The sequence below is a fragment of a genome, unplaced genomic scaffold (genome assembly GCF_019419815.1).
Source record: "Pyrus x bretschneideri cultivar Hongxiangsu unplaced genomic scaffold, Pyrus_bretschneideri_v1 Contig1, whole genome shotgun sequence".
Lineage (NCBI taxonomy): Eukaryota > Viridiplantae > Streptophyta > Magnoliopsida > Rosales > Rosaceae > Pyrus > Pyrus x bretschneideri.
The window spans coordinates 11,083,486-11,110,331 of NW_025999390.1; the positions used below are offsets into that span (position 1 = coordinate 11,083,486).

General features: G+C 37.9%; 4 protein-coding genes across 6 annotated transcripts; 2 read left to right on the top strand and 2 right to left on the bottom strand.

The window, feature by feature from the left end:
- The first annotated feature begins 2,244 nt into the window (after nucleotides 1-2,244).
- LOC103963005 (serine-threonine kinase receptor-associated protein) lies at nucleotides 2,245-5,761 on the top strand. Its single transcript, XM_009375792.3, has 7 exons — nucleotides 2,245-2,797; nucleotides 3,147-3,282; nucleotides 3,776-3,857; nucleotides 4,399-4,574; nucleotides 4,694-4,831; nucleotides 4,912-5,051; nucleotides 5,295-5,761. The coding sequence occupies exons 1-7, from the start codon at nucleotides 2,677-2,679 to the stop codon at nucleotides 5,555-5,557; spliced, it is 1,056 nt and encodes a 351-aa protein (XP_009374067.1). The 5' UTR covers nucleotides 2,245-2,676; the 3' UTR covers nucleotides 5,558-5,761.
- Nucleotides 5,762-6,699: 938 nt separating this feature from the next.
- Nucleotides 6,700-7,850, top strand: LOC103963028 (probable histone H2A variant 3). 3 transcript variants are annotated; one of them, XR_007258835.1, is made up of 2 exons: nucleotides 6,700-6,975; nucleotides 7,061-7,850. XR_007258835.1 is itself a non-coding variant. In XM_048585642.1 (2 exons), the coding sequence occupies exons 1-2, from the start codon at nucleotides 6,861-6,863 to the stop codon at nucleotides 7,608-7,610; spliced, it is 291 nt and encodes a 96-aa protein (XP_048441599.1). In that variant the 5' UTR covers nucleotides 6,700-6,860; the 3' UTR covers nucleotides 7,611-7,850. The 3 variants fall into 3 exon arrangements, 2 of the variants coding, with proteins under 2 accessions (XP_048441599.1, XP_048441603.1); XM_048585642.1 differs by having other exon boundaries at nucleotides 7,435-7,850; XM_048585646.1 differs by having other exon boundaries at nucleotides 7,444-7,850.
- Nucleotides 7,851-8,052: 202 nt separating this feature from the next.
- Nucleotides 8,053-11,002, bottom strand: LOC103963004 (3-ketoacyl-CoA synthase 11). The gene is made up of 2 exons (XM_009375791.3): nucleotides 10,653-11,002; nucleotides 8,053-9,968 (listed from the first exon to the last, which is right to left on the bottom strand). Exon 2 carries the CDS (start codon nucleotides 9,960-9,962, stop codon nucleotides 8,406-8,408), a length of 1,557 nt encoding a protein of 518 aa, XP_009374066.1. The 5' UTR covers nucleotides 9,963-9,968; nucleotides 10,653-11,002; the 3' UTR covers nucleotides 8,053-8,405.
- Nucleotides 11,003-12,878: 1,876 nt separating this feature from the next.
- LOC103963003 lies at nucleotides 12,879-15,786 on the bottom strand. The gene is given in 9 exon segments (XM_009375789.3): nucleotides 12,879-13,309; nucleotides 13,488-13,667; nucleotides 13,669-13,702; nucleotides 13,814-13,945; nucleotides 14,045-14,127; nucleotides 14,230-14,301; nucleotides 14,391-14,459; nucleotides 14,675-14,812; nucleotides 15,288-15,786. Coding segments are annotated over 9 exon segments (1,161 nt in total). The 5' UTR covers nucleotides 15,696-15,786; the 3' UTR covers nucleotides 12,879-13,264.
- Nucleotides 15,787-26,846: the final 11,060 nt, after the last annotated feature.

Sequence of the window (26,846 nt, forward strand, 5' to 3'; positions counted from 1 at the left end):
CATATGTTTTTCAATTTTATCTTACACGTTTATTATTAATTAATTATAAAAACACATGACATAAAAGAATTGATGACAACGATCGTTCAAGCCATAGATTCATTATTATCTTATCTTTGATGCACACATGCTATAACTGCGAAAATGTGGAAGGCTGAAGAAATGAACAAACACTTGTTGGGAGGGCATAGTGATGCATGACACTCTCTTAAATAATATGAAACGCTCATCTTTACAAAGAATTTTGGAACATAAAAAACTTGAGATAATTTCTTGAATTTTAATTGAATAGTAGGATAAGATGATTGAAGAACAACCATAAAATTTGTTTAAATGCGAAATGAAAATAAAACGTGAAAGTACCAAAATTCCGAAGATAGCTTTGGAACTTAAAAACGGTTTTTACCTGCTTAACATCATTAAGCTTTGTTCATGGGGACCGCAACTTGTTCAACGGCTACCCAGAACTGCAAGAGGCTTTGGTATGGGTCTACTTCGACTCGAGCGTTCCAGAATTCAACAACGTGGAGTGCTGGGGCACATTCATAGACGCCGCCGCGCCGCACCTTCTAGCGAATTATCAGGCGGGGCCCACCACCAGGAAAACAAGGGCAAGGGGGAGGAGGCCACTTCGCGAAGCAACTGGGCCTTACCAGTTACCACGGCCGTGCCAAGAGGACTGCGACTGTTGCTTCCCACCAGCGACTTGGTCTTGGATTGCATGGCCCCAACAGCTTCCCCAGGCAAATCAAACGAGGGTTGGGACCCACCAGAGGTTTCAGGGCTAACCCAAGATACAAACTAAACATCTTTTTCCTTTTGTTTGTTTAATTAATGTAAGTAGATATATACCTATTAGTTGGTGCTTATCTGTTTGGTCACAGACCAATCGGTCGACAACTGTGAATTCACGCTGCATCTTATCATCAAATACATTTCCAAACTTTGCCAACTTATGTTTTATATATGGTATTTAATCCCATTACAAGTTTGGTAAATACATTATGTGTTGTTTTATTAACATGAGTACACGTCACATATTGTTAAATACACCTAACATCTATTTTCTCAATTAAAATTTATCTTAATACGCTCTATTTCTTTTTCATACTACCCTAACATCACACATTTTTTTTTATTTTTTAAGAAAACGATAGTAGTATTGTATTTCAAGAAATTGCAAGTTACAAGAGAGCCACATAATGGCTGGGGAGTCTCCTCAACCAGTGAGTCAGAAAGGAATACCGGTGGGGAATCAACCCAATTACAGCAAGTCGGTGACCAAGACACGACGTGCCATATTAAGAAATATTAAGAAATATACGTATATTGCATGACGAATCGGGCACCGTTGATTTTGAAATGAAGCAGGTAAAAGAATACTGTGATAAAATTAAGGATAAATTACATTTCATAACCTCCATATTTCGATGTAATTACAAATTCATATAATAATTTTAAAACATTTCAATCTCATATATTTATTATTATTTTATTTTAATACTGTACATCTGTTAAAAAATTTGTTAAGTTAATCGTTAACTTAACAAATTTTATGGTTCAACAAAAAATCACTATTCACTTTGGAATTCTACTTTCTAATATTCTCTTCCAGTCCTATGCCAATAAAATAATATATGTCTAATGAAATATATGGTATTGCAGACATAAGGTTGGGTTGGGATATGGTTTTAGTCATCAAATATTGTCAAAGCCGCCGGTTGCCGGAGAAACTGTGGTCTCTTCCAAATACGTAGGCGAATATGCTTCGTGAACGTGCTCCAAACAAGCATGCGGATAACTTTTGTGAACATGCTTTGTTTCATGTGGTTTTCTTCAGAAATGTTTTTTTATCGATGCCCACATCAACAATCTGCTATCCTTCAATTGAAGAGTCAATATTGTGGAATACTTTGTATTCTAATTTTGGGACCGAAGATGTTAGTGCTTTTTTATTTCTTTATGCCCGTGATACTATTTTCAAGCAGCGTATCTTTTAAGATGCAGCTTTGGTTCCTGAAATTCACGTTTGAAATTTGTAATTTGTACAATCTTATGACGTTATACTAAAACATCTTTATTGCATTGTCAATTTGACACTCGAATATTCATTGGCCGGGTTGTCCACATCCGGGTCAGAAAGCTGAATCCACCAGAAACACACCACCGAGATCCAGAATCCGGAATACGGACCCAAAAAAAAGCCCAAAAAGCTCAGCCTATAAAACCCAGACCCGATGCGAACACTTGCTCTTGCGCCTAGCCCTTCGTTAGTCTCACACTGCTCTGTTCTTCGTCTAACATTACCAGTTTTCTTTTAGATTAAATTATTATTATTTTCTTCGAAATTTAGGTTATCGTGTAATTTCCCCCAATTGTAGTTTTTGATTCAGTCAGAGCCATTGTTGTTTCGAGGGTTAGGAGGTGTGGATTCTTCCTTTCAATTTCCCACCTGTACTTTCAAAATACCGCCAATTTCTCGCTCCATCTTTCTGTACAATTTGCCCCCAAATTAACATCTTTTGATTCCGATTTCAATCTGTATACAGAAATTGAATACTTTTAGGGTTAGGGTTCTTTTGGATTTTGAAGTTTTGGGACACAGATCAAGAAAAATTAAAAAATATTTGTTTTTTGGGATATTTTATTTTATTTTTTATATTTAGCTTTTGAGTGATGGATAATAAGAAGAAGGTGGCGGTTCCGCTGGTTTGCCATGGTCATTCGCGTCCGGTGGTGGATCTGTTTTACAGTCCGGTTACTCCTGATGGGTTCTTCCTCATCAGTGCCAGTAAGGGTATGTGTCGATAACGATTGATTTTCGATGTGGGTTTTGATTTATTGTTTCATTACTGTATAATTTGCTGTGTTTATCTGTTTGAATGTGTAAGTTGATTGCTTTATAGATGATTGTTGAACTAGCGTTGGTTTTTTTTTTTCTTTTAACTTTTTAGCTGCAAATTACGAATTGTAATGGTTGTGGTAATCTGGTGAATCGTGTTATTAGGATATATGACACAGCTGAAACAGATGTTTCCTGATTGAGAATGTGACATGTTAATGTTCCTAAGTGCTCTTAGATATTGTTGTATTCTTTTGAAGTTTTTTTGGTGGGAAATTATCTGTGAAGTTTCACTTGTGTTCAGATTCGAGTCCCATGCTGAGAAACGGAGAGACTGGAGATTGGATTGGAACGTTTGAAGGGCACAAAGGTGCAGTGTGGAGTTGCTGCTTGGATACTAATGCCCTACGTGCTGCAACTGCTTCTGCAGATTTCTCTGCGTATGCCTTCAATCTTTATATATCTGTAGTTTCAATTTGTACAGGGATGATTTGCGTTGCTTCTCTTGATTCTATTAATGAGTTTAGTGTCCTGTTTTTGGTTAGAGTTAAGTGGTTATGGGTTATTGCCTGAGAACTTTGCTTGGAAATCTGTATGCTTTTACTTTAAAATTTTGAATGTACCTGATTCGATAATCAAGTGTCAAGAATTTCTGTAGTGTCCCAAACAGTTTCTTTTAGTTCTTTATACTTCTTTCATTCTTCACTCATGTATTCTTCACATCATTGCTTAAGTAAAGTTTGTTTCCCAAGTTTTAAGTGTCTTTTGCGCTTGCTATTTTCCTTACCTTATCATCGTACTTCACAATTATGTTTTTACATTGTGTTTCTCTCACCAAAGCATCCATTCTCCTGCCATTGCTTGTTTAGTCAATTAAGTTGTAGTTAATTTAATCAAAGGTTGATTTATTTTGTGCATCAAATTCGTATGCAGGAAAGTTTGGGATGCATTATCAGGAGATGTGCTACACGCATTTGAACACAAGCATATTGTTCGAGCCTGTGCTTTTTCAGAGGTGGGTCTTTTGTCATCATCATCATCTAAAGTATAGTTAAGCTTAAATGGGATTAACGTACAAAAGGTGTTAATTTTTGTTTCTGGGATCTTATATGCTATGGAAGTTTCATGCTAGAAACTAAATGTGATGTGGAATGTGAGGCATATGTTTCACTATATTCAATGATACTTACACTGTGATAGATGTTGTATCCACTTGCAGTAACTACCTGCTTAACTCTGATTTGGAAAATGTTTTCTCGCTCAGGTGGTGTTCTGCCTGGGGTAATAGGGGACATCTAATTTAATCTAGACTTTTGGATGTTTTACCCACCAAGCATTAGTTGTAACTTTTTGGGGTATTGGCATTTTAAGTTTTATGATTGTACTTGACCTCCAATCTTGTTAGTTTTGGTTTGCATTTCAATAGTCTCTGGGATATCATACTGGATCATTAAGTTTATGGAAATTGTTTATTGGTGCTGATACATTAAGCTATGGTCTGTCCCCTACTTATGTGCTTTTGTAATCTCATTTGATTCTTATTGAAATGGTAACAGGATACACACCTTTTGCTAACCGGGGGAGTCGAGAAAGTTATCCGTATATATGATTTGAATCGTCCGGATGCCCCTCCAAGAGAAGTGGATAAATCCCCAGGCTCAGTCAGAACTGCTGCGTGGCTCCACAGTGACCAGACCATACTAAGTTCTTGTACTGATATGGGAGGTGTTAGGTATGCATGTTTGTAAAACCATCTGATGTTAAAGCTGCTTCTTTTAAATTTCCTGTATTGCACACTATATTTCTTACCTTATTCTTTACTAAACTTGGTAGTGACTGGTAAATTTACAGATTATGGGATGTAAGAACTGGTAAAATAGTCCAAACACTGGAGACCAAATCATCTGTGACCAGTTCTGAAGTTAGTCAAGATGGTCGTTATATTACTACTGCTGATGGGTCGACTGTGAAGTTTTGGGATGCCAACTAGTAAGTTATCAGTTTGATTGTTCTATATTTTCCAGAGTTTTCTGCTTTGGATGACTTATGATAATTTAACTGTTTTCCAGCTTTGGGTTGGTGAAGAGCTACAATATGCCGTGCACAGTAGAATCAGCTTCGCTGGAGCCAAAGTTTGGGAACAAATTCATTGCTGGGGGAGAAGATATGTGGGTTCATGTGTTTGATTTCCATACTGGTGAAGAGATCGGTATGTGCTCGAAAACAAAAATCCTTCGGTGCCAATGCTTAGCTGGCAATATGAACTAAACATCTCTTAAAGTCCCTCGTATAGTCAGGATTCAGTTCCATACCTTCAATATAATTCCAATAGACTACTTGTTAGGTTATCTTGCTCTTTTGAGCCATTGTAGGTTGAGTTTGTACTTGTGTCCGGTGCTGTTGTTGGTTTCTTATTATAAACCCTCAATTAATCCACCTTGTCTTGATGCAGCATGCAACAAGGGTCACCACGGTCCTGTTCACTGTCTGCGTTTCTCGCCCGGAGGGGAGTCATATGCCTCGGGATCTGAAGATGGAACCATAAGAATATGGCAGACCCCTTTGACTCCAGAAGAAACCGAAACACTGGTAGCAAATGGACCAGTTGGAAACGTGAAAGTACCCGCGGAAGAGGTTTCTCGCAAGATTGAGGGCTTCCACATCACGGACGAGGGGAAAGCGAAAGAGAAGGAAGAGGCGGCAGGGAATGAGTAAACTGGTCCAAGAGTATTTGTAGCCCATGCCTGTCATAGTTGACGATCTATCCATCCTACTTTGATTACTTAATTACATAGACTAAAACGATAATTTTTGTACAAGTTTTAGCTCACTGTTTTTCGTTACCGAAATGTCGACCGGACAAATGAATCGTTACTGCTATTCAGATTACCTAAAAATTAAGACCCGATATCGCCCCCATTTCTGTTATAGCCGATTTGCAAGACATTGATCGGAACGCTTCCGGAACTGATGAATCTAAGAAACCTGGAATTTTGTATTTGGCCAGTGCCTTGTTTAGTTGTTACCTTCATTTTCAAGATCTTCCTCGGAGAAATTCGAAAGGTTATTTTTTGCGCTGTCCCTTGGAACTCAATTTTAAGATCTGAAATTTAAATTTTGCCACAAAATTGGCTCGATTTTGTCTATTTAGTGACGGGAAATAAAATCCGGGAGAAAAATCCACCAGCCAGAAAAAAAAAAATTCAAGACATAAGTAAATGGGTAATGCTAGGTAGGCTAATTTGCAAACTAAATTCTTGTTTTAATAGTTCTATGTCATTTAGTTTACAAAGCTTAGTCTACAAATTTAACGGATGTGTTCAATTTGCATTTGGAGGGATTTATAATGGATTGATGGAGTTTAATTGAATCACATAGTATCTATATAAAATTTTGATTCAAACTCTAGAAATATCAAGGGGAGGTAAAATTTGTAAAGACCTAAAATATGCTATAAAATCTCTCAAATTATCTCGAATTCATCAACTTTTTAAATTCTTTAAAACCAATTCCTAATTAAGTACACTTTATAGTGTTATAAACTTCTTTAAAATTCTAACCGAATACACTAAATTTCTAAGAATTTTAATAAACTACCATAAATCCTAATTGAATACACTTTAAATTCACTTAAAATCCTAACTGAATACATCTAAATTAATTAAAAAAATTAAAATCTCTTAAAACCTCAATTAAATATACTCTTAATTTTCCTAGCATTATCCTAAATAAATTGTCTCGAGTAGAAAAAAGGACAGGTATCATGGTAAATAGAGAAAAGTAAGAGGGTTAATTTGGTCAAGGTGGGATTGAATAAGTCGGGCTGTTTCCAAAGGACCATTTGCGAATCGCGACTGTATTGTTGGTATCGGGAGAGACGAGAAACGAGAGGGAGTGCTCTTAGAGATAGAGTTTTATTTATTTCAATTAAATCATCGAACAATCCAATTTAAAATCTTCCCCATATTAAAACGCGCCTGAAAATCCGTTATCCTGTACTTGTATTTCGCGGGAAAAGATGTCGGGGAAGGGGGCGAAGGGGCTGATTATGGGCAAGACCGCCACCAACAGCGGCGGCAAAGACGAAGGACAAGAAGAAACCCATCTCTCGTTCCTCCCGCGCCGGCCTTCAGGTTGTTAGTTTACTCCTTTACCCCCTTCGCTTTCTTGATTTTGGTGTTTGGGGTTTTGAGATTATCTGGGTTTTTGCTTGTTCAGGAGGGGTTTTGAGTAAATTTGTGAAATAAGAGGTAAAAAGATGGAAACTTGACTCGGGCTTTTGCTTGTTTTGGCGGTAAATCTTATCACTATAACAGTTGGGGTTTCATGAATCATATAGTGAAAGACTTGAATGTTTCAGTTGTTTGAGCAACCATTAGAGGTGAATATAGCTTCCTTTGGGATGCCATTTGGATTGAATGAGTTTTGTTTTGGTTTTTTACAATAAGAACTCATGATTGGATTAAGTAGAATTAGAACCGTAAATGCTAGGTGCACTCTTTCTTTTGGTGCACTCAATGATTGGAGAGTGGGAGCAACTGCCGCAGTTTATTCTGCAGCTATCTTGGAGTATCTTACTGCTGAGGTGTTAGAGTTGGCAGGCAATGCGAGCAAGGATCTCAAGGTGAAACGCATCACCCCGAGGCATTTGCAGCTTGCTATTCGTGGTGACGAGGAACTCGACACCCTGATCAAGGGAACCATTGCTGGTGGAGGTGTGATCCCTCACATTCACAAGTCACTTATCAACAAGTCGACCAAGGAGTAGCTACTACAAACGGACTACAGCTCCAGAAGAGTGCTTCTACAAGGAACAGAGCCTCTTCGTGACTTTAATGACATATAATCTTTTCGATTCTGTATGTCATCATCCGACATTTTTTATTAAATCGTAGGCTTACTTCAAGAAATCGGTCATCATGTGACAGTGTCATGATTCTACCGGAGACATGTTTGGACGACCTGTTGTTATTTATAAGGAGATGTACCAATCTGTGATTTGGATGAATTTGGTAGCAGATGGTGTTCATTTTTGCCCATTTCATATGCTATGAGGTGAAAAACGAAAACTTAAGTGCCAATTTCGGACTTTTTGTAAAGCGCTTTTACTCGCAAGCGCTTTTGGGGGGCACTTGTGCTAAAACCCATGCATGGTTGGTGAATCGTGATAGTGTCAAACCTCGCACCAAAGAAATCAAAACAAATCAAAATAAAGAGGGAACCAAGTGCTAAAGTCTATTAAGTTCAAACTTTCAATTCGATCTCCCAATTATCCAAAAAATGATTTACAACATGTTAATCCTTCCACAACCCCGAATCCTATTTCGAAATGCTCGAATTTAATGACCTAAAAATACCAGTAAATATAATTCCTCAGACAATCCCCCTTTGTAAATAAGTGAAATTTGGCTGCCCTCCCACCCTAAACCAAACACCTGCCCTAAAAGTAAACCTCCAAACATGACAAAGCAAAGAAAACCAATTCTATGACCTCCAATCAGAAACGAAGCTGGCAAAAGCCGCCTAAATCCGACGGCATAAGAATGAGAAATATCACTTCAAATTAGAAGGTTGACACCCTTGGAACATCAACTGGGAACCGATCAATTTCTTCCATCCACGGGTTCTTTTCCTTTGCGGGGTTTATGCTCCTAAGAGCCTTCCACACAGCACTGTTGCACTTGAATCCTGACCCGAAAGCTATCTGCCATGTTCTATCTCCTTTCTTCATCCTTCCCTTGGCTTCTGTGTAAGCTAGTTCATACCAAAGAGAGCTGCTTGAGGTGTTTCCAAATCGATAAAGTGTCATCCTCGATGGCTCCATATGCCAATCTGATAGATGAAGGTTCTTCTCCAATTCGTCCAAGACAGCTCTTCCCCCAGCATGAATACAGAAATGCTCAAAAGCCAGTCTGAAATCCGGGATGTATGGTTTGATCTTCATCTTGAACAGTTTCCTCCCAATCAATGTAGCAAAGAAAAGCAGCTGTTCAGACATTGGCAGCACAAGAGGGCCCAATGTGGTGATGTTGGTCTTTAGAGCATCACCTGCTACTGCCATCAGATCCTTTGATAAAGTAACACCAATCTTCCCGTTATCGTCTTCTTCTTGGGTAACGCAGCTAAAGCACTTATCATCAGCACCCTTGTGGGTACGAACTGTATGAACCAATCGGTACTTGGACCTTCTTTTGTCTGAGCTTTTGTTTGAAAGCAATACAGCAGCCCCTCCCATACGGAATAAGCAATTTGAGACAAGCTTTGAGCGGTCGTTTCCAAAGTACCAGTTCAAGGTGATGTTCTCCATGCTGATAACCAGTGCATAAGAGTTGGGATGCACCTGAAGAAGATTTTTAGCAAGATCAATCGAGATCAGACCTGCACTGCATCCCATCCCACCAAGATTGTAGCTGACTATGTTCCCTCGAAGCTGGTAATGGTTGATAACCATGGCAGAAAGAGATGGGGTTGGATTGAACAAGCTGCAGTTCACAATCAAGATTCCAATGTCCTTAGGTTTTACAGCTGTCTTAGCCAAAAGCTCATCAATGGCACCAAACATCACAGCCTCGGCTTCTTTTCTAGCTTCTTTCATTGACGGATTTGGAGGAATGTTGAGTACAGCCTCTGGAAGGTAAGTCGAATCACCAAGGCCGGATCTCTCAAGGATCCTTCGCTGGAACTGAAGATTGTCCTCTGTAAATGTACCAGTCATCTGGGACTGTTCCATGAAAATCTTTTTCGTGCACTTTCGAGATTCTTCTGGTTTGTAGCAGGAAAAGTTAACAAGGTACACCGGGCGAGGTCGGGTTACAAAGTAGACAGTGGACAGGAAAACAAGGAGAGTAGAGCAGATAATCACTGAAATCAGGTTATACTGGAGATGCTCCCAAAGATCATAGAGATCCTTGAGAGAAAATGTCGAAATCTGGGCAGCAATAACGACAACAAGAGGGGAAAGAAAGAGGTACATTCCATGGGTGATGAGGATATGGTATCCAAGCTTCACATATTTTAGCTTAATAGATTTTTTGAAGTCGGGGAGGTTTCGCGACGAGGATGATGACGACGACGACGAAGATGGTGGGATCAAAGGTGTGTCTGGTTTTGGGTCTGCCATTTTTCCCTGATAGATAATATACAACAAAATGGATCAGATTAAATGCGCCTCAAGATCATAACAACAGTCAATTCTAAAAGCACAAGAACAAAGCTATAACAATATATATCTACACACCTCAATTCGAACAGATTTTCAATAGAAATTGGGCCAGAAAAGCCTTAAAAATACACAATTTCTATCACTTTTATTAGCCACGATAAAAAAATGTTTGATTTACACAAATGCACCTACATATCAGTGATATCACCTTGTCTTTTTTTTTTTTTTTTTTTTTTTTTTTTTAAAGTGAAAGCAAAAACTTAACGGCTTTTACATCCAAGGACTGATAAAAAAAAAGCTCTTCACTTTCAGACTTTGATTCCGGAAAGTTCTAAACTTTCTGTTTTTCTTATCATTTGCGGATTAAATTTACCTATAACAAAGTACTCCCAGATCAGAATTTACTATAGAAAATGTTCTAAAGAAAAAGAAATTACTAGAACTAATCGAAGATTAAGGATAATCCCACGAACCCCATATACAGATTTACATCAAGCACTGTATTTTTTCAAAGATCAACGATAACCACACAAAACCCAGATGCAGATTTACATCAAGCATTAAACTTTTCAAAAATTCGAATCAAATTTCACAGCAAAAAGCAAAAACCATCCTCAATGAAGCAAAAACCCAGATGAAAAAACTCACCTTCGATCGTCAGATCCCACCACCAGATCTCAGAATGCCACCACAGAAGCCAAATAGAAACGGAGAGAGAGAGAGAGAGAGAGAGAGAGAGAGAGAGAGGAGAACGTGCGAGCCTGCGAGGTCCAAACGGTAATAAAGAAGAAACTAATTTGAAAAATGTTAATTGGGGATTAGACTATAATTAGGGAGGGCGTGTGGAGAGACGGGGAGCGAGGTGAGTTGTGTATTATTAATTAATTTTAAGGTTAAAATAAATAAGGAGGTGCTGAGGAGGAGGAGAAGAAGATATGAAAGTGGGGAAGAGTACGCGTTCGGCGTTTACAAAGCGGCGCAACGAGCAATCTAGCTGGCTTTTGGACATTTGACTTCGAACATCTTCATCATCTTCTTATCAAACTTTCACTTTTATTTCAATCCATTGGATCATTTTATTTATTCTCAACCCAAAGAAATTTCCGTAATTTGTTGTGTTGTGTGTTGGAAGAGTCCTTTTTGAATTTTCATTTTTAATTTTTCAAATTTGTGGTTGTTTTTAACTACGAATGTGAAATGACGTCCAATATATTCTTATCAATCTTAAGTGTCATGTGATGAACAGTTAACTTATATTATAATCCGTGTGTTCATATATCATCTTAGGTAAAAAATATATTAACGTTTAATGAACTCTTTGAGATCTTTAGTTTCACTTAATTTGGGCAGAGTTTCAGCTTGATGAAGGTTTACAACATTTGAAAATATTGTTAATTTAATAATTAAATTTGTAACAACACATGATGATGCAGTATTGAAAACCCAATAATTACTCGTACAAGAAAAGTTGATAAGAAAAGTGCTGCCAAAATTTTGAGATCACTTTATCGACTTTGTCCATATTCCCTCTTTCTTTCCTTCCCATTCGTAAGAAACCATAGTGATCGAGTAAAAACGTTCTGAAACTATTCCAGTTAGATCATAAAGCCTCTTTACATAATTAAATATCACAATCGAGTATTTTCTTTTACACAACCATATTCTGGACTAAGTCATGTAAAAAGTCAACACAAACATTATATATTATGATTATTCATGGGAGTTGAACTTAAAATTTTATACTTATAAGTAAAGAAGAATATTATTCAGTTATGATATTAATGAGTAACATTCATAATCGAGTATTAAGAAATGTATTAAAAATATATTAAAATTGAGATATTGCACCGGCAGTCGTGAGGCGTCATGTACAAAGCATGCATGATATTAAATTCCATTCGACTATTTTTACTACAATGTATAATACGTTTTGTTCACCATTCTTTTCAGCTTAATTAGTATAAAGGTCGATGAGTTGGTCACATGGATACAACTCTCTGTCTTTGGCTCTGTCTCTCTCTCTCCCGCTCATGCCATATGGCTCCACATGGCATTACTGGAGTGGGAGACTAAGCTGTAATGGGACCCACGTGCCAAGCTATTCTTCTATTTTTATTCATGTAGAAAAACTTACATGATACATATACACTGTTACAATGACGATTTGTGTCAATAAATATGTGTAAGTATCAATTCACATATCTTTATTTCATTAAAACAGAACGCTGAGTGACGATATACTCCTAACATGTAAGTTGTTCTCTCATCCATGAGCCACCGAAGTGGGCATTAATGAATTATCTTCAATACTGACCTTTATTCCATAACATACGTACACATGATTATATCACAGAGTACAATTGTAAATGCAATCAGAAAGTTCTGAATTTGTTGGTTTAAAAATGCTTCGAATCTACTTTGAATTTATGACTACTACATATGAAGCATCCCTTGTCAGCAGTTGGAAAGGTAATGTGACCAACTTTGTTGGCCTGGGTTGGCATTTTGGCAAACTCGCAGATGCACATGGCCTTAGGCATTAAGCACAGGTAGGGCTGCTTGTGCCCTTTCCAATTGTCAAGAGTCCAAAGGTCACACATCTGCCTTATAGGGCTTATTGTTCGAGACTGACTTGCAACAAGAATATCATTATGATGATATCTCAAACCAATCACACATTGTTATGCGTTTAAACCTTTTTATGTGACAATATATAATTGATTTGACAATATTGTCAGCGTGGCATTCTCGTTGCATGAAAGTCTTTTTCTTATGGTTCAGGTAACACAGATTGTTTTGAAATTTGCTAGATGATTTCATATTTGAAGCTGCAAATGAAACAGAATAGCTCACAATTCAGAGGACAACTTTGGGCAATGTGAATATATCGATTCGATAGAAGCCATCAATGGGAAGATGTTACATAGGGAGAATCCGTTGAGGATTCTATGGATTTTTTTTTCTTCGTTATTTGCTACCCACCCTGGCTACGCATGGCGGGTAGGGTGCTAAGGATTCTATGGTTAGGATACGTGTCCTAGATCTATAAATCAAGTAACCATACTTGTATCTCAGGTCATGACTTGTGTAAATATGTACATTAAGATATGAATATAATCTCATCATTCTACATGGTATCAGATCATAGTTTTCTAAAGAAAACTCCTCTAGTACCTTGTTAGCCAAAAAATGAACTCTTACCGTGCATGTTGAGAAGATTCATTGACATGGAGAGTTAGTCGAAGAACATGTTGGATATGCTAATCCAATGTGAACTCTTCCAGCCCTATCAGTACTTCATTCCTCTTCGATGCAAATCAACCCCAGCACAAATTCAAAGATCAAAAGTCAGAGTGCAAAATAAAAGCATAATAACAATCAGGTTTCAAAACTAAAAGAAAAACCCTTAATTTGTAACCAAATAATAGCAAGATAACTAGTGATTTCTAATAATTATTGAGCTTTGAGGTTACTGCAACATACCAACATAAAGCTCCAAGTTCGGCCTGGATCATTGTAACGGGCAAGCGAACAACCCTCCTTTGGTTTGAGACCATCTCTGGTCAGACTAGCACGCAACGCTTTTTCCTTCTCCCGAACAATCTCTTCGGTAGGCTTTCCACTGAACTTGACAACGGCAGCAATGCCTCCTTCCACCTTTTTTCAAGCTAATTGTTTCTTGATTGGGATCTGGTAAGCTGTGCAGAGATTTTTCTTGTTACTAGCTACTCACATGGAATGAAAGTAAAACTTCATCGTGTATGAATGTATCGTGATTTTACAATGAAAAACCTAGAAATGAATCTCACCTGCTTATGCCCTTGTCCAGTGGAAGACATAATTTGATGGATACTTTGGAAAGTTCAGCATCAGATGCCTCGGTGAAGACAGGAGTAGTCATCGGTATCTTCTCCATTTTCGAGTTCTTTCCAAAGATGTACCTAAACAGATTCCATTATCCAAACATTCCTAAGTGAAGAAGAACCAAAAAAAAAAGTTTAAAAAAAAAAAAAAAATGATAGGCTTGGGATACCACTTACCCGGTAACATCACCGAAACCAGCTGACCCGGACAGCTTGTCTACTGGTCCTTCTACCACTACGTAAGGTGCATACTTTCTTACCTGTGGAATCAAGACATTCATGGTAATTCAATCCTAGGCACCAAGCGTGGGTTTAAGTTTTAACGAATCCAACATGGCTTGTTCGAGGAAAGGCAAACACACCTCATAGTTTGCAGTTCTTTTTAGTATTTCATATTTGGGTGTTTGCAAGTCTGGAGTTTTGTAAATCCTCAGCTGCAGAGAGTTTTACATGCAAAAAGGGTAAGAATCTCTACAAATGTAAGGTTTAAAGTTTTTGCAAGTGAATAATGAGACTGCAATACCTGCTTGAATACATCCAACAAACCTTCTAAAGAAAAGTAGTCATTATTCTTTATAGAATCCCAGAAGTCCTACACATCAAAGGATGGTGAATTACTAAAGTTATTAAAGATGGACATGACATTTGTTCTGTATTACAGAACCAACTGTTGAAATGCTTTTTATAAGACGTGGATAGCATTGATAGATAATATCTCAGTAGTACAACGTACCTGATGTGCTATCAAATACATAATCAATATTACCAAATCAACACAATAACAACATTAGACAGGAGAGTTCCTACCACATGGCTGCAGAACTTCCCAGTCTCGGGGTTGATGCCCATGACAGAGGTTCCTGTGAAGATCAATTCTGGTTTCCAAGGCAGAGGGATGAACTTCATAACCATAGTCCACCTTGTAGTGATTTCATATGGTCCTGTCTATAGCAGCTTTGTCAGCAAAAACAGGCACAGTCCATATGAAATTGTAGCATTCTTCAAAGGTGATCAACATGAATGCTTAATTGCAAATTTCAAGTGTACCATTTTAAAATGAAGGCATTGCTTCTCTAACGCAGATAGTTACTTGACCTGCCTCAAATATTTCCCCCAACAAAGTAGACAAAAAAAAAAAAAGATAAGATGTAAAATGCTAGTTACACGGCTACACCCCATTTCATTAGTTTTTTTTTACATAAAGTGATATTCTTATACTCTAATTACGGGAATAGAATTCGAACTTGAGTATAAATGAGCAAACATTCTGTCATGACCACTGGCGTAACTTACATCTTCTCATTTTATTATTATAAAGTCGCTGAAATGCTCCCTTAGATACTTAAACTAAAATGAAATGAATATATAAACAATTCCAAGATCCCAATAACTGAACAACAGAGTAAGCAAAACTCGTTACCTGTTTGACCCAGTGCAACTGGAACCTAGGCGTGAACACAATCTTCAAGAAGGCTATGTTCAACAAGTACCCAGCTATTGTGTCATGCTTGGTGATTGGGTCCCTGAACTTGACACGCTCATCGTACGCCGTCCTATCAATTCCCCGATCATCAAAAAGATGAACCAGATCCTCATACAAAAACCCTACTAGCTGTTCCACGTCAAACGTTGATTTTGGCGGGCCTTGGTCCACTAAGCTTAGCCTAACAGCCCACTTGGATTTTTGCGTTAAGTGTTTGTGTTTCAAAGATTTAGGGCGTGGGCAGGGCAGTAGTTTGGGCTTGGTGGTGCTCAGCCGCCGGAAACTGACGCACGCGGCGGGGATTAATGGCCGGAAGATTTGGTCTGAAAGTTGTGTGCTGCTCATTTTGTGGCTGAGCTGCTAAGGTTGTAGTGGTTGTGTTAGTTTTGGTTTTGGCATATAAAATCTTAACCAAAATTGATTGGTTGATGTTGAGTTTTGAAAACTGTCATCCACGGTCCATCTCACCGTTCAGAATCTCAGATGGATGAGTTGGTCGTCTGATATTTAGTCCATCTAAAATCAGTGGCCTCCAATGCCTTCATGTGGCAACATATGGACAGTACAATTCCATTTAGTGTATAAACTAGGTTAATGGGATTTCCTTTGTTGGAGTCTTAGAGATGATCTTATATGATAGTAAAATCCAAAGTCAATTATGTACTGTCATGGTAATTGGCTTGGCTTGTAGCTCAGCTAAAAGCATTCCCCATAAATTTGAGGTTTCAAGTTCGAATCTCTTTCTGCGTAGTTTAGATGAATTTAGTGTAAATTCCATATCATTTATTAAAAAAATCATGTATTATCATGTGAAAAAGTTAAGAGTTGTTTAGATATAGACCTTTGTAATTTTTATTGTCTAGACAAAAACCCACCACACATAAACATCCAAATAAAATCCAAAATTCAAATAGCCTTCCATGTTTGGAAATAAATGACCTATCCTTATAAAATATTTACAACTTATGCCACAATGCCCTAAATATGTCAATAAATATTATTATTACTCACCTTCAATTATGCTCAATGAGCTCCTATTTTAAAACCACGTATTACAAACTATTTATGTCACATCCCGGCCCGGGTGGCACCACTTCCCGAGCCCGCTCCATCACCGTAGCACGATATTGTCCGCTTTGGGCCCGACCACGCCCTCACGGTTTTGTTTCTGGGAACTCACACGAGAACTTCCCGATGGGTCACCCATCCTAGGAGTGCTCTCGTGCGCTACTCGCTTAACTTCGGAGTTCCTATGGAACCCGAAGCCAGTGAGCTCCCAAAAGGCCTCGTGCTAGGTAAGGATGTGAATATACATTTAAGGATCACCCCTGGGCAATGTTGGATGTCACAATCCACCCCCCTTAGGGGCCCGACGTCCTCGTCGGCACACCACGGCCAGGGTTAGGCTCTGATACCAAATTGTCACATCCCGGCCCGGGTGGCACCACTTCCCGAGCCCGCTCCACCACCGTAGCACGATATTGTCCGCTTTGGGCCCCGACCACGCCCTCACGGTTTTGTTTCTGGGAACTCACACGAGAACTTCCTGATGGGTCACCCATCCTGGGAGTGCTCTCGTGCGCTACTCGCTTAACTTCGGAGTTCCTATGGAACCCGAAGCCAGTGAGCTCCCAAAAGGCCTCGTGCTAGGTAAGGATGGGAATATACATTTAAGGATCACCCCTGGGCAATGTGGGATGTCACAATATTCCACGTGACGGCCAGCATGCCCTGATCTCGGTTGGGGTGTGTCAATTTACCTATATTTTAAAATTTCATTAATTTACCTACATTCTTTTGATACAAACTAATTGACCTACATTCTTTTGATACAAACTGTTTACCCATACTTTAAAAATTCACTAATTTACCTACATTCTTTTGTTAAAAGCTAATTATTTGCAATTTTGTAGTACATACTAATTCACCAATCTACTTATTAATTTACCTATACAAATAAATTGTCATATAATTACTTATAATATCCAAAGTAATCGTATACATTTTATCTTTACAATACCACGCCTTTTTTTTAGGTAAATTATTTTTAAAGTATTTTGTGACATCCTACCCAGGGGAGTGATCCTTATATGTATATTCCTATCCCTACCTAGCACGAGGCCTTTTGGGAGCTCACTAGCTTCGGGTTCCATGGGAACTCCGAAGTTAAGCGAGTAGCGCGCGAGAGCATTCCCAGGATGGGTGACCTATCGGGAAGTTCTCATGTGAGTTCCCAGAAATAAAACTGTGAGGGCGTGGTCGGGACCCAAAGCGGACAATATTGTGCTACGGTGGTGGAGCGGGCCCGGGAAGTGGTCCCCCCCAGGGCGGGATGTGACAATTTGGTATCAGAGCCTAACCCTGGTCGTGGTGTGCTGACGAGGACGTCGGGCCCCTAAGGGGGGTGGATTATGACATCCCACATCGCCCAGGAGAGTGATCCTTATATGTCTATTCTCATCCCTACCTAGCACGAGGCCTTTTGGGAGCTCACTGGCTTCGAGTTCCATGGGAACTCCGAAGTTAAGCGAGTAGTGCGCGAGAGCATTCCCAGGATGGGTGACCCATCGGAAAGTTCTCGTGTGAGTTCCCATAAACAAAACCGTGAGGGTGTGCTGGGGGCCCAAAGCGGATAATATCGTGCTATGGTGGAGTCGGGCCCGGGAAGTGGTCCCGCCCGGACCGGGATGTGACATATTTACTAACATGTAGATAGGTAAATTATTTTCTATGAGAAGAAAAAAATACAACCATTATTTTGTATAATTTTTTTGACACAATTTTTTGTCCATGTTTCAACGTAAAACAGCATAATATTTTTATTTGTATTATACATTGCATGCTAATAAGGTAAGTTAGTTTCACGATAAAACAATTGTTGGTAAAAAAAATTTGAGAAAAGAAAACCTAATCAAATTGTGACACCCCGTCCCGAAACTATCGAACGCATAGGTGAAATGACCATTTTACCCCTAGTTTGTTTTTATTATGTTTTTGGTTGTTTTGTGTGGTGTTGGCCAAAGTTGGACCACACACACACATCCTATCTCTATCCCTCACCCTCTGTCACTTCCTCTCTCTCTCTCCCGTGTCTCTCTCTCCCTTCCTATCACCATAAACGTACGGACAAACACCAAACTCACCCAAATCAGCACGGATCGAGGGAACCAACTGCACCATCGAACTCGTGAGGCCGAGGGGAGTCCAGTGGTACCATTTTCAGGTAGGAACTCTGACGTTTTCACGTCGATTTCACGAGCTCAGTTTTGGTTACTATTCATGCAAGTTTAATCTAGTTGGTTTTTGGACTTTTTAGGCTCGTAGATGTCCTTGTGAGGTTCCCAGGAGCTTGGGAGTAGCTCGTTGGGCTAATTTGGACGTCGGGATCGTCCTGTACGATGTTAGCCGGTTTTTGATTTCGTGGACAGGTATGATTGCATAGTTTTTAGCCCTTAAAACTAGTCTATCGTGATTCTCCTAGGTCTAAGCGTCATTTTGGTGCAAGAAACGTGAAAAAAGGTGGAAAAACGAGCGAGATATGGCGAGTTGCAGGTTTTCCGGCGACGGCGCCAGCGAGGGGGGTTGATCGGAGAAGAAGGGAGAATATTCCGTTAAGGTTTAACGGAATATTCCTAACGGCAGTGACGGCGTCAGTTAGGTTTAACGGAATATTCCATTGGGGTTAAGGGAATATTCCTGACGGCGTCACTTGACGCCGTCAGTGTGCATGGCACGTGACCGCGCGTGGGGGCGCGTGGGTCCGTGTCTGTCTTGGCGCGTGAGGGCGCGTGGGAAGTCCAAAAATTATTTTAAAATTATGGGTGTGATCGTGAGGTTGTGTAGATCACGTTGGTATATTCATTTGTCCATTTTGAGCAATGTTTGAGAAGTTATTTTGAACGGACGGTTATGTGCTTTAAAGTTAACGTTTTTATAGTTAATTCGCATATAGGTGACACGTATCCCGAGGACGAGCGTGCACATTCGAGGCAGGGGGGCTACGACCCTTCCACATACCAGTGAGTGGGCTTTTGTTTTCCGTATATACCTATATACATGTTATTTCCCAGAAATTAGTAAATGCTTTGTTTTACGCCATTATTTTTATATGATTGATGGTTATGCATGATTAGTGGCATATACGTTTAATTATACATTCGATTATGCATATGTCACCTATATATTTGTTGGTGATGTGGAGGCATAGGTAAGTGCCAGGTAAGCGTTGTTTAACATTCGCATTAAATAATGATTCGAGGTGCTTAGAGAGCTCATAACCTGTACCCCGGTGTTAGTGCTCCCGCCCCGAGTAGGGCACAGTCCTTCACGTGTTGTTCACCTCCCGCACCACACGCTCAACTTGAATCCAAGTTAGGTGCACAGTCCTGTCGTACAGACCACTATAGGTGGTTCCGACTCGTAGGTGACCCGCGATTATTCGCACAGCCTTCACGTGATCGTAGCACTAGAGCGTTCATATGTATTACACCCAGGCCTGTCGTACAGACCACTATAGGTGGTTTCGACTCGTGGACAGGTTTAGTGATTTAGTCGAGATTGAGCTCTAGATTCAGCCGTACAGGTCACTTAGGGGACTCCGGCTGCCAGTTTATTATGCTATTGATGTGAGTTATACCTGAGCACTTGCATGTTGTTATGAGGGTTCGAAATGGCATACCTTTGAGCATGACTTGGTATATCTACATATATGTGTTTATTTTCTGGGAAGTATACAGGTTTTACGGCGAGGGGTTAGAATGCATTTTATGAAATGATTTTCAAAGATTTGGTTTTTGCCCACTCACGCTTTTGTTTTGCGCCCCTCCAGGTTCTAGTAGCTTAGCGGGTTTGGTGGTTTTCCCGGAGGACGTCCCGGCATTCTGACAGACACTCACCTACGTAGGGTCACCTTCGGGTGCACTTTTGTTGTATTGTTTCTTTTGGACTGCTGTAGGCTTAAAGCTCTGAATTCAGCGTCTTACTTTTGCTAGCACATACTTGATCACCTTATATTTGCTTGTTTTTAAATTATTCGTACTTTTATATTATTTCCTTTAGCTTCCGCACTGTGCACATAGCTACGTCACTTCCACGTGACGGCCAGCATGCCCTGATACAGGTTGGGGTGTGTCAAAATAATAGGTTTATTGACATTTAATTGCATTGAAAACAATAAAATGCAAAATTTATTATTAATCATAAGTCAAACCTAACCCACATTACATTTTATGAGAATATTTTAGGAATATAAAAATTATAAAAACTGACATACCAAGCTTGTTAAGAAAATTTGCTTAGTTGGACTCTAGTAAATAGGATTTAAGTCTGAAAAATAAAAGAGGATGGGTTTTAAGTGAGAGAAAATAAGTTTTAAGGGGAAAACTCTCATTTTCAGAAAAGGTAATAACAGCGTAAGTAAATAAGTTGTATATCATAGGGTGGCCACAAAACTACAAGATTTTGCTCAGAATCTGTGGCTGTAATCAATATATATATTCCAAAGCATTTGAGCCAAGAGGGAGGGTCAAGGCATCCTTTGATCTACGAACAGCTCCACTAATAAAAGTTAGAATACATAAAAATGTGTGTATGATTTGCAATTGTTAGAGAATAGGATCCCAAATAGGTCATATAACAAAACAATATATAGTTATTATATAGGATAACTACTTAGTACTACGGTCTAGTGGTATTTCTTGTCAAAGGCGAATTTGAACTACATTATTGCTAGCTCATTATGAGGTTAAGTCCATCCCTCCCTCTTTAATGTAGATAATATCATTTGTTAAAGATGGACCATGCATGTTTGGTTCTATAAATTTCCACAGCATTAGTGCATGCATACAAAATTTATCCTGGGTTAAGCTGGACCACGTTAATGTATATATAGCGGGCATATTTCACATGCATGCAGTGGGAAAACACACCTTTGAAGCACAACTCCACACTCTCACCACGCGACGAATTGTGGAGAAACGAGCCCAGCAAACGTCCTCACTGTATATATATGGCGACGATTCATATCCAATAATCCAAGCTTCGAAACCAAACTGCAAATTCGCTCTTGTTCTTTCTTTGATTTCAATTACAGTCCAAACTAGGGTAAAAATAGATATGTCTCCCCTTTCAAAATTGACGATGAGTGCCTCATGGTGCAAGAAGCATGGAGACGACAACGACGATGGTGTTGAAGGGTACGACTATGCCCCGGCAGCATGCTTGGAAGGTGACGGCGATGACAATGATTCGGATTATGATTATGCTCCAGCAGCATCCATGGAAGGTGATGATGATGACGACGATGATGGTAGCTATGATTATGCACCTGCTGCATAAGAAATTAGTACTAGTTTTATTATTCTTGTTTTATGCAGGCTAACTAGCTAGCCTTGGTATGAATTGAGGAATTAATGTACTGGATAGTAGGATTGCTCAATCCGTTCGAAACTTTTTGTTAAGGGTCGAACTACTTACGATGTACCTTTAATTTAAATCAATTAGATGTTGTCCTTGATGACATTAATATATTGATCTTATCATCAAATGGAGGATGCTCGTGATTAAATTAACAGGCAAAATTGTGGTTACCTTGCTTGTAGGGGATACTGGTTCTTTCTTATCATACTAAAAAGTACCATAATATATATGGAGAGGCAAGGAATACTAGGTCTTGTTTGGCAGCTCGGACTGTACTGAATATTTAATCGGGCATTTGGTGCAGTATTGGATTAAAAATCGATTTTTTTTTATAAATAATGTCTATATACTTTTTAACAGAATAAACAAATTAAAGAGCACTGATCAGATCTATTCTCAGTTAAAAAAATAAAAACTCAATTCATCTTGGACTTGTTTTTGTTCGTAATTCTTCATCCTATTAATAAAAGTTGTTGTTGCACAAAGAATCAAAGATTATAATGTTCATTTACTTCCTCAAAAGGAGATTGAAGAATATTTATGGCACCGAGTTTCACAATTTAAAACCAAATTTGGTATTAGAACCCATCGATTTGATGGAAAAAAACTAAAAACCACCACTTCTAATCCAAACGAAAATGTTGCCACCATGGATGTTCGCCATGAGCATCAGTAGATGCAGGTCGACGACCTATTCATTGATTAGCCCAAATTTCAACTTATTCCACCATCCAAGGGAGAAAAGGAATACTGGTTGAGAAGATGGATCAGGAAGGCACTAGAGTAATCAGAAAGAGAGATAGAAAAAGAGCTAGCTTGATTTGTTTCCAACAACCCGACTAATAATACAACGATTTGGAGTGTATAAGTTATCCGGCGTGCATCATATAAAATAGGCGAGGCCGCATAAATAATTCGGTGCTAATTTAATACGGAATGACACTAAACACTAGATAATATTAAATAGTACTATCCGGTGTCTAATACGGCATGCCAAATGAGGCCTTAAAAGACTAATTAGTGGTAATGGAGTGGGCAGTATCATAAGCACGTGGTACTAATTAACAAGTTATTCTGGAAGGATAAAACCCCAATTAAGAAGAAAATTAAGCACGTGGCACTAATTTACAAGTTATTCTGGAAGGACTAAACCCCAATTAAGAAGAAAATTAAGCAGACTAATGGAGAAAAAAAAGGTAGCCACTGCCCACTGGTGTGATTGGGCACACTAGCAACTAGCAAGTAGCAACGCAAGGAGCTCACCAACATTGGAGATGTGAGTGAGTCCACGTAGGCGTTCTTGTATATATTTGTCTACTTTGGCTCTGTCCACCTTTTCCTTGCCCTGCCCGTCATGTGCCATGTATATTACTGTAACCGTACCTACTCTACCTTCAATACTTTCAGTACTGTTTGAATTTGATCAACTGTGTAAGCCTAGTAGCAATTCGTGCCCTGATTGATTCACTTTATTGAGTTACAAACTGTGATTCACTATAATAAATAACGAGTCCTTACACCCGCCATTCATATACAGAAGAAGGAATGTAATGACTAATGTCTTTGGAGGCTTGGAGCTGCATGCTTTTAATTTGTCAAGAATTCAGAGAAAGCTAGCATTGATAGTGCTAGCCAATAGATGGTACTTGCATACACTCAACTGAATGAATGGTCAATCTTTGATAATTTGAGGCTAAACGGTTTTTTTTATAGGACTTGGCTTCTCTGCCTTCTCACTTCCCATACACTTACATCCCTTTCTATTTGTGCGGTCACAGTTAAGTCATGTTAATATTTTATATTACTATTGTTTTTTGTCTTATTATCTCTATAAAAAAATCAATATAAAATGTTGACGTGGCTTAACCGTGACCGTACAAAATAAGAGGATGAGAGTGTATGGGAAGTGGGAGGGCAGAGAAGCCGGGTCCTTTTTTATATGTTTGATACATACGATGATAGAAAAGAGGGTTGGGTAAAGCCTTACAGTTGGCCGGTAATAATTTAGCATTAAACTTGCAATTTGAGAGAATTGCATCTAAAATCTCTCACTTACCTATTTAGAAAATACCTTAGATAGCAGTAGCAATGTAGAAAATTGAAATTATACCATTTGAAAACCATTTTAATTTTTAGTTTCTAACTTTTTATGAATACATCGATATTTTTACACTAACGGGAGTGAATTCAGCTATGTCACACAATGGGTAACTTAATTTGGTATCGAATTCGCCATCCACGAGATTCGAACCTGATACCTCTCATTTCCAAGTGAAGAGGAATGCCATTGCCACTAGACCATAGTACTGAGTGACTAGTTTCTAACTTTTTAAAATTTGAAAATTGAAAGCCAAATTTTAAAAACTAAAAAAAATTCTTTTAAGCTTTGGTTTTCAATCTTAAAGAAAATGTGAAAAAAAAAAAAAACAAAACAAAACGGTTATCTTAAGATCATTTTTTTTTCTTTAAAAAAATGTGCAAATAAAAATTATAAATAAAACGGTTATCATACGGTCATTTTTTAGGTTTTCAATATAAATAAAGTAAAAATAAAAATTAAAACCAAAATAATTATCAAATGGGACTCTCTTAAGGTTGGTTTGGAATTACATTTTTATTTCTGCTGAAAAGCACTTCTAGTAGAAGCACATTGTGTTTATTAAAAATACAAGTACATATATCACATTGTGTTTATTCAAAATTCAAGTTTGTCCTGGAAAACAACTTTTAAATTTTAACAGTTAATTATACTAACATTCCCTGAAGTTTATCGAGTTTTCATAAAATTCTTTCATGTTTAAGACATTGCACTAATACACTCTCAGAATTTAATTGACTTTCACATAACTCTCTTCTGTCTAAATTTTGGTAATGAAATGACAAGTTTACCCTTATAACTAATTTCTTAAACAATAAAGAAATATATTACAAAAAAAAAATATTACAAAAAAATTAAACATTAAAAAAATAAAATAAACATTAAAAAAAAGGGTTGGTGGAGCAGCCACCCTCTCGTGCCCATTTCAACACCTGCTTCTTCGCGGCGCAGCTCGACTTTGGACTGCCGGTTTCCACCATCTGCTTCAACCCCAGAAGAAGCCAGCAAACAGGAGGCGCTGAGCGTTTCCATATAAGCTAGCTAGAGTGGATGGTGTGGTTGTGTTTCTCCAAGGAACAAAATAAATTAGCCATCAATTGATGTTTATATCCAAAACATGATGGAGCATTCCCAAATTCAGTCACCATTTTTGAGAGAAACCCAGAAATTCAGACACCAAATTTTTCACCAAAGTTGGATTTTTTGATCAATTTGAACAAAACCCAGATGAGATTATATGTGAATTTTCAGAAACAGAGAAGAACCCAAAATCCAGAACTATTCTTGCCGTAGTGGAATGATCAATTGATGGCTTTTTCTTTCTTGATAGATATTTGACTTCTGCTTGGTGGAGGAGTTGAAGGATCTGGGCAGCAGCATTGGGAGAGGAAAGGGTGGGGCGGGGGAGAGGAAGGGATGATGGTGGGCTGCAGGGAGGAAGTTTCCAATACTATAATTATTATAATATTATTTTTTAATGTTTAATTATTCTTTTAGGGTTTAAAATTTTTAATGGTTAATTTATTCTTTTAGAGTTTAATTTTTTTGTTGTTTAAACAATTAGTTATAAAGAAAACTAATAAAAATGACTTGAAAATTTTGAGTTTTAATGATAAAAACAAAATAAAGGGTAAAGTGAATAGTACTAGGATTGACTTTTTAGTGTAAAAATGTGGTTTTTCGTTAAAGTGAACAGTATCGTAGACTTTTCGTTAAAGCTCCCTTAGTTATAAGGGTAAAGTTGTCAATTTATTAGAAGAATTTTGACTGAATGTGTTATATGAAAATAAATTAAAACTTGAAGAGATGTTAGTGTAATGTCTCAAACGTGAGGAAGTTTTGTGAAAACTCAATAAATCTCAAAAGATGTTAGTGTAATTAATCCACTTTTACTGTCAAATATAATTAAAAACGTTTTTAATAATTTATAAATGCTTATTAACCCACTTTTACTGTCAAATATGATCAGAAACTTAATTTATAAATGCTTTTAAATATTTTAAAGTACTTTCAAATATACTTAAAGTATTAATAATTTCTACTAAGTATTAATTATATATTAAGTCTTTGGACGCTAAGAAATTGACAAAGACCACACGCATTTCTGGCGCTGGTTGGGGCAGTTGATACAGGCGTCTCTTCTTTTCTCTTGTATGTTTCTTATGATGATATGATGTAAGTGCTCTGAAGAATAAAATATTCCCTCGACCTAAAGAAACAAATAAGAATAAAGCTCTGTCTTTCGGTCCATTCTTGACACATTAAATAATAATATCTAACATGTACGTCTAGAGCTAAAATCACCTTATAAAATTAATCTTAAAAAAACCTTACAAAATTAATCTTAAAAGTGTGTAGCTAAAATTAATTCTAAGCGTAAAGAGTATTATATCATCGTAACCATTTATTTTTAAGATTAATACTCTTCACCCTTTAAGATTAATTTTAAGGGTGAGCTGAGAAATAAATGGTCACAATGATATAATACTCTTCATCCTTTAAGATTAATTTTACAAAAAATCAATTAAATAAGTAATAATTTAATCATTGATTAGCGTTGTTTAACTGAATAATATAATTTTTAAAAGATGACCTCAAAAATAAAGAGTTTAGATCATGCATATAACATTGCAGGATGACAATTGAACTGAAAACATAAAACAAAAAAGTTTAAATGAAAAGGTTACTAAGGAAATCTAGCTATCAATGGTTTCTACCCTCATATTGAAAAGCAAAGATCAGCCTTTTTTGTGAATAAAGCATCATCTATCACTTTCAGAGTTTCTAATATATACCCACCCAACACATTGCCAATTATCTCGATCGTATTCATATATTCTCTCGATCCCAACACGTGAATGAACTCTGCATGTTGTCACGAAGTTAACACAATTTGCACCAACGTGGTTAGCTGAATTGTCACTTGCGATCCTTTCGTGGCTGGATGACAAAGCACCACCTGTCTTGGACACTGGTTCTTG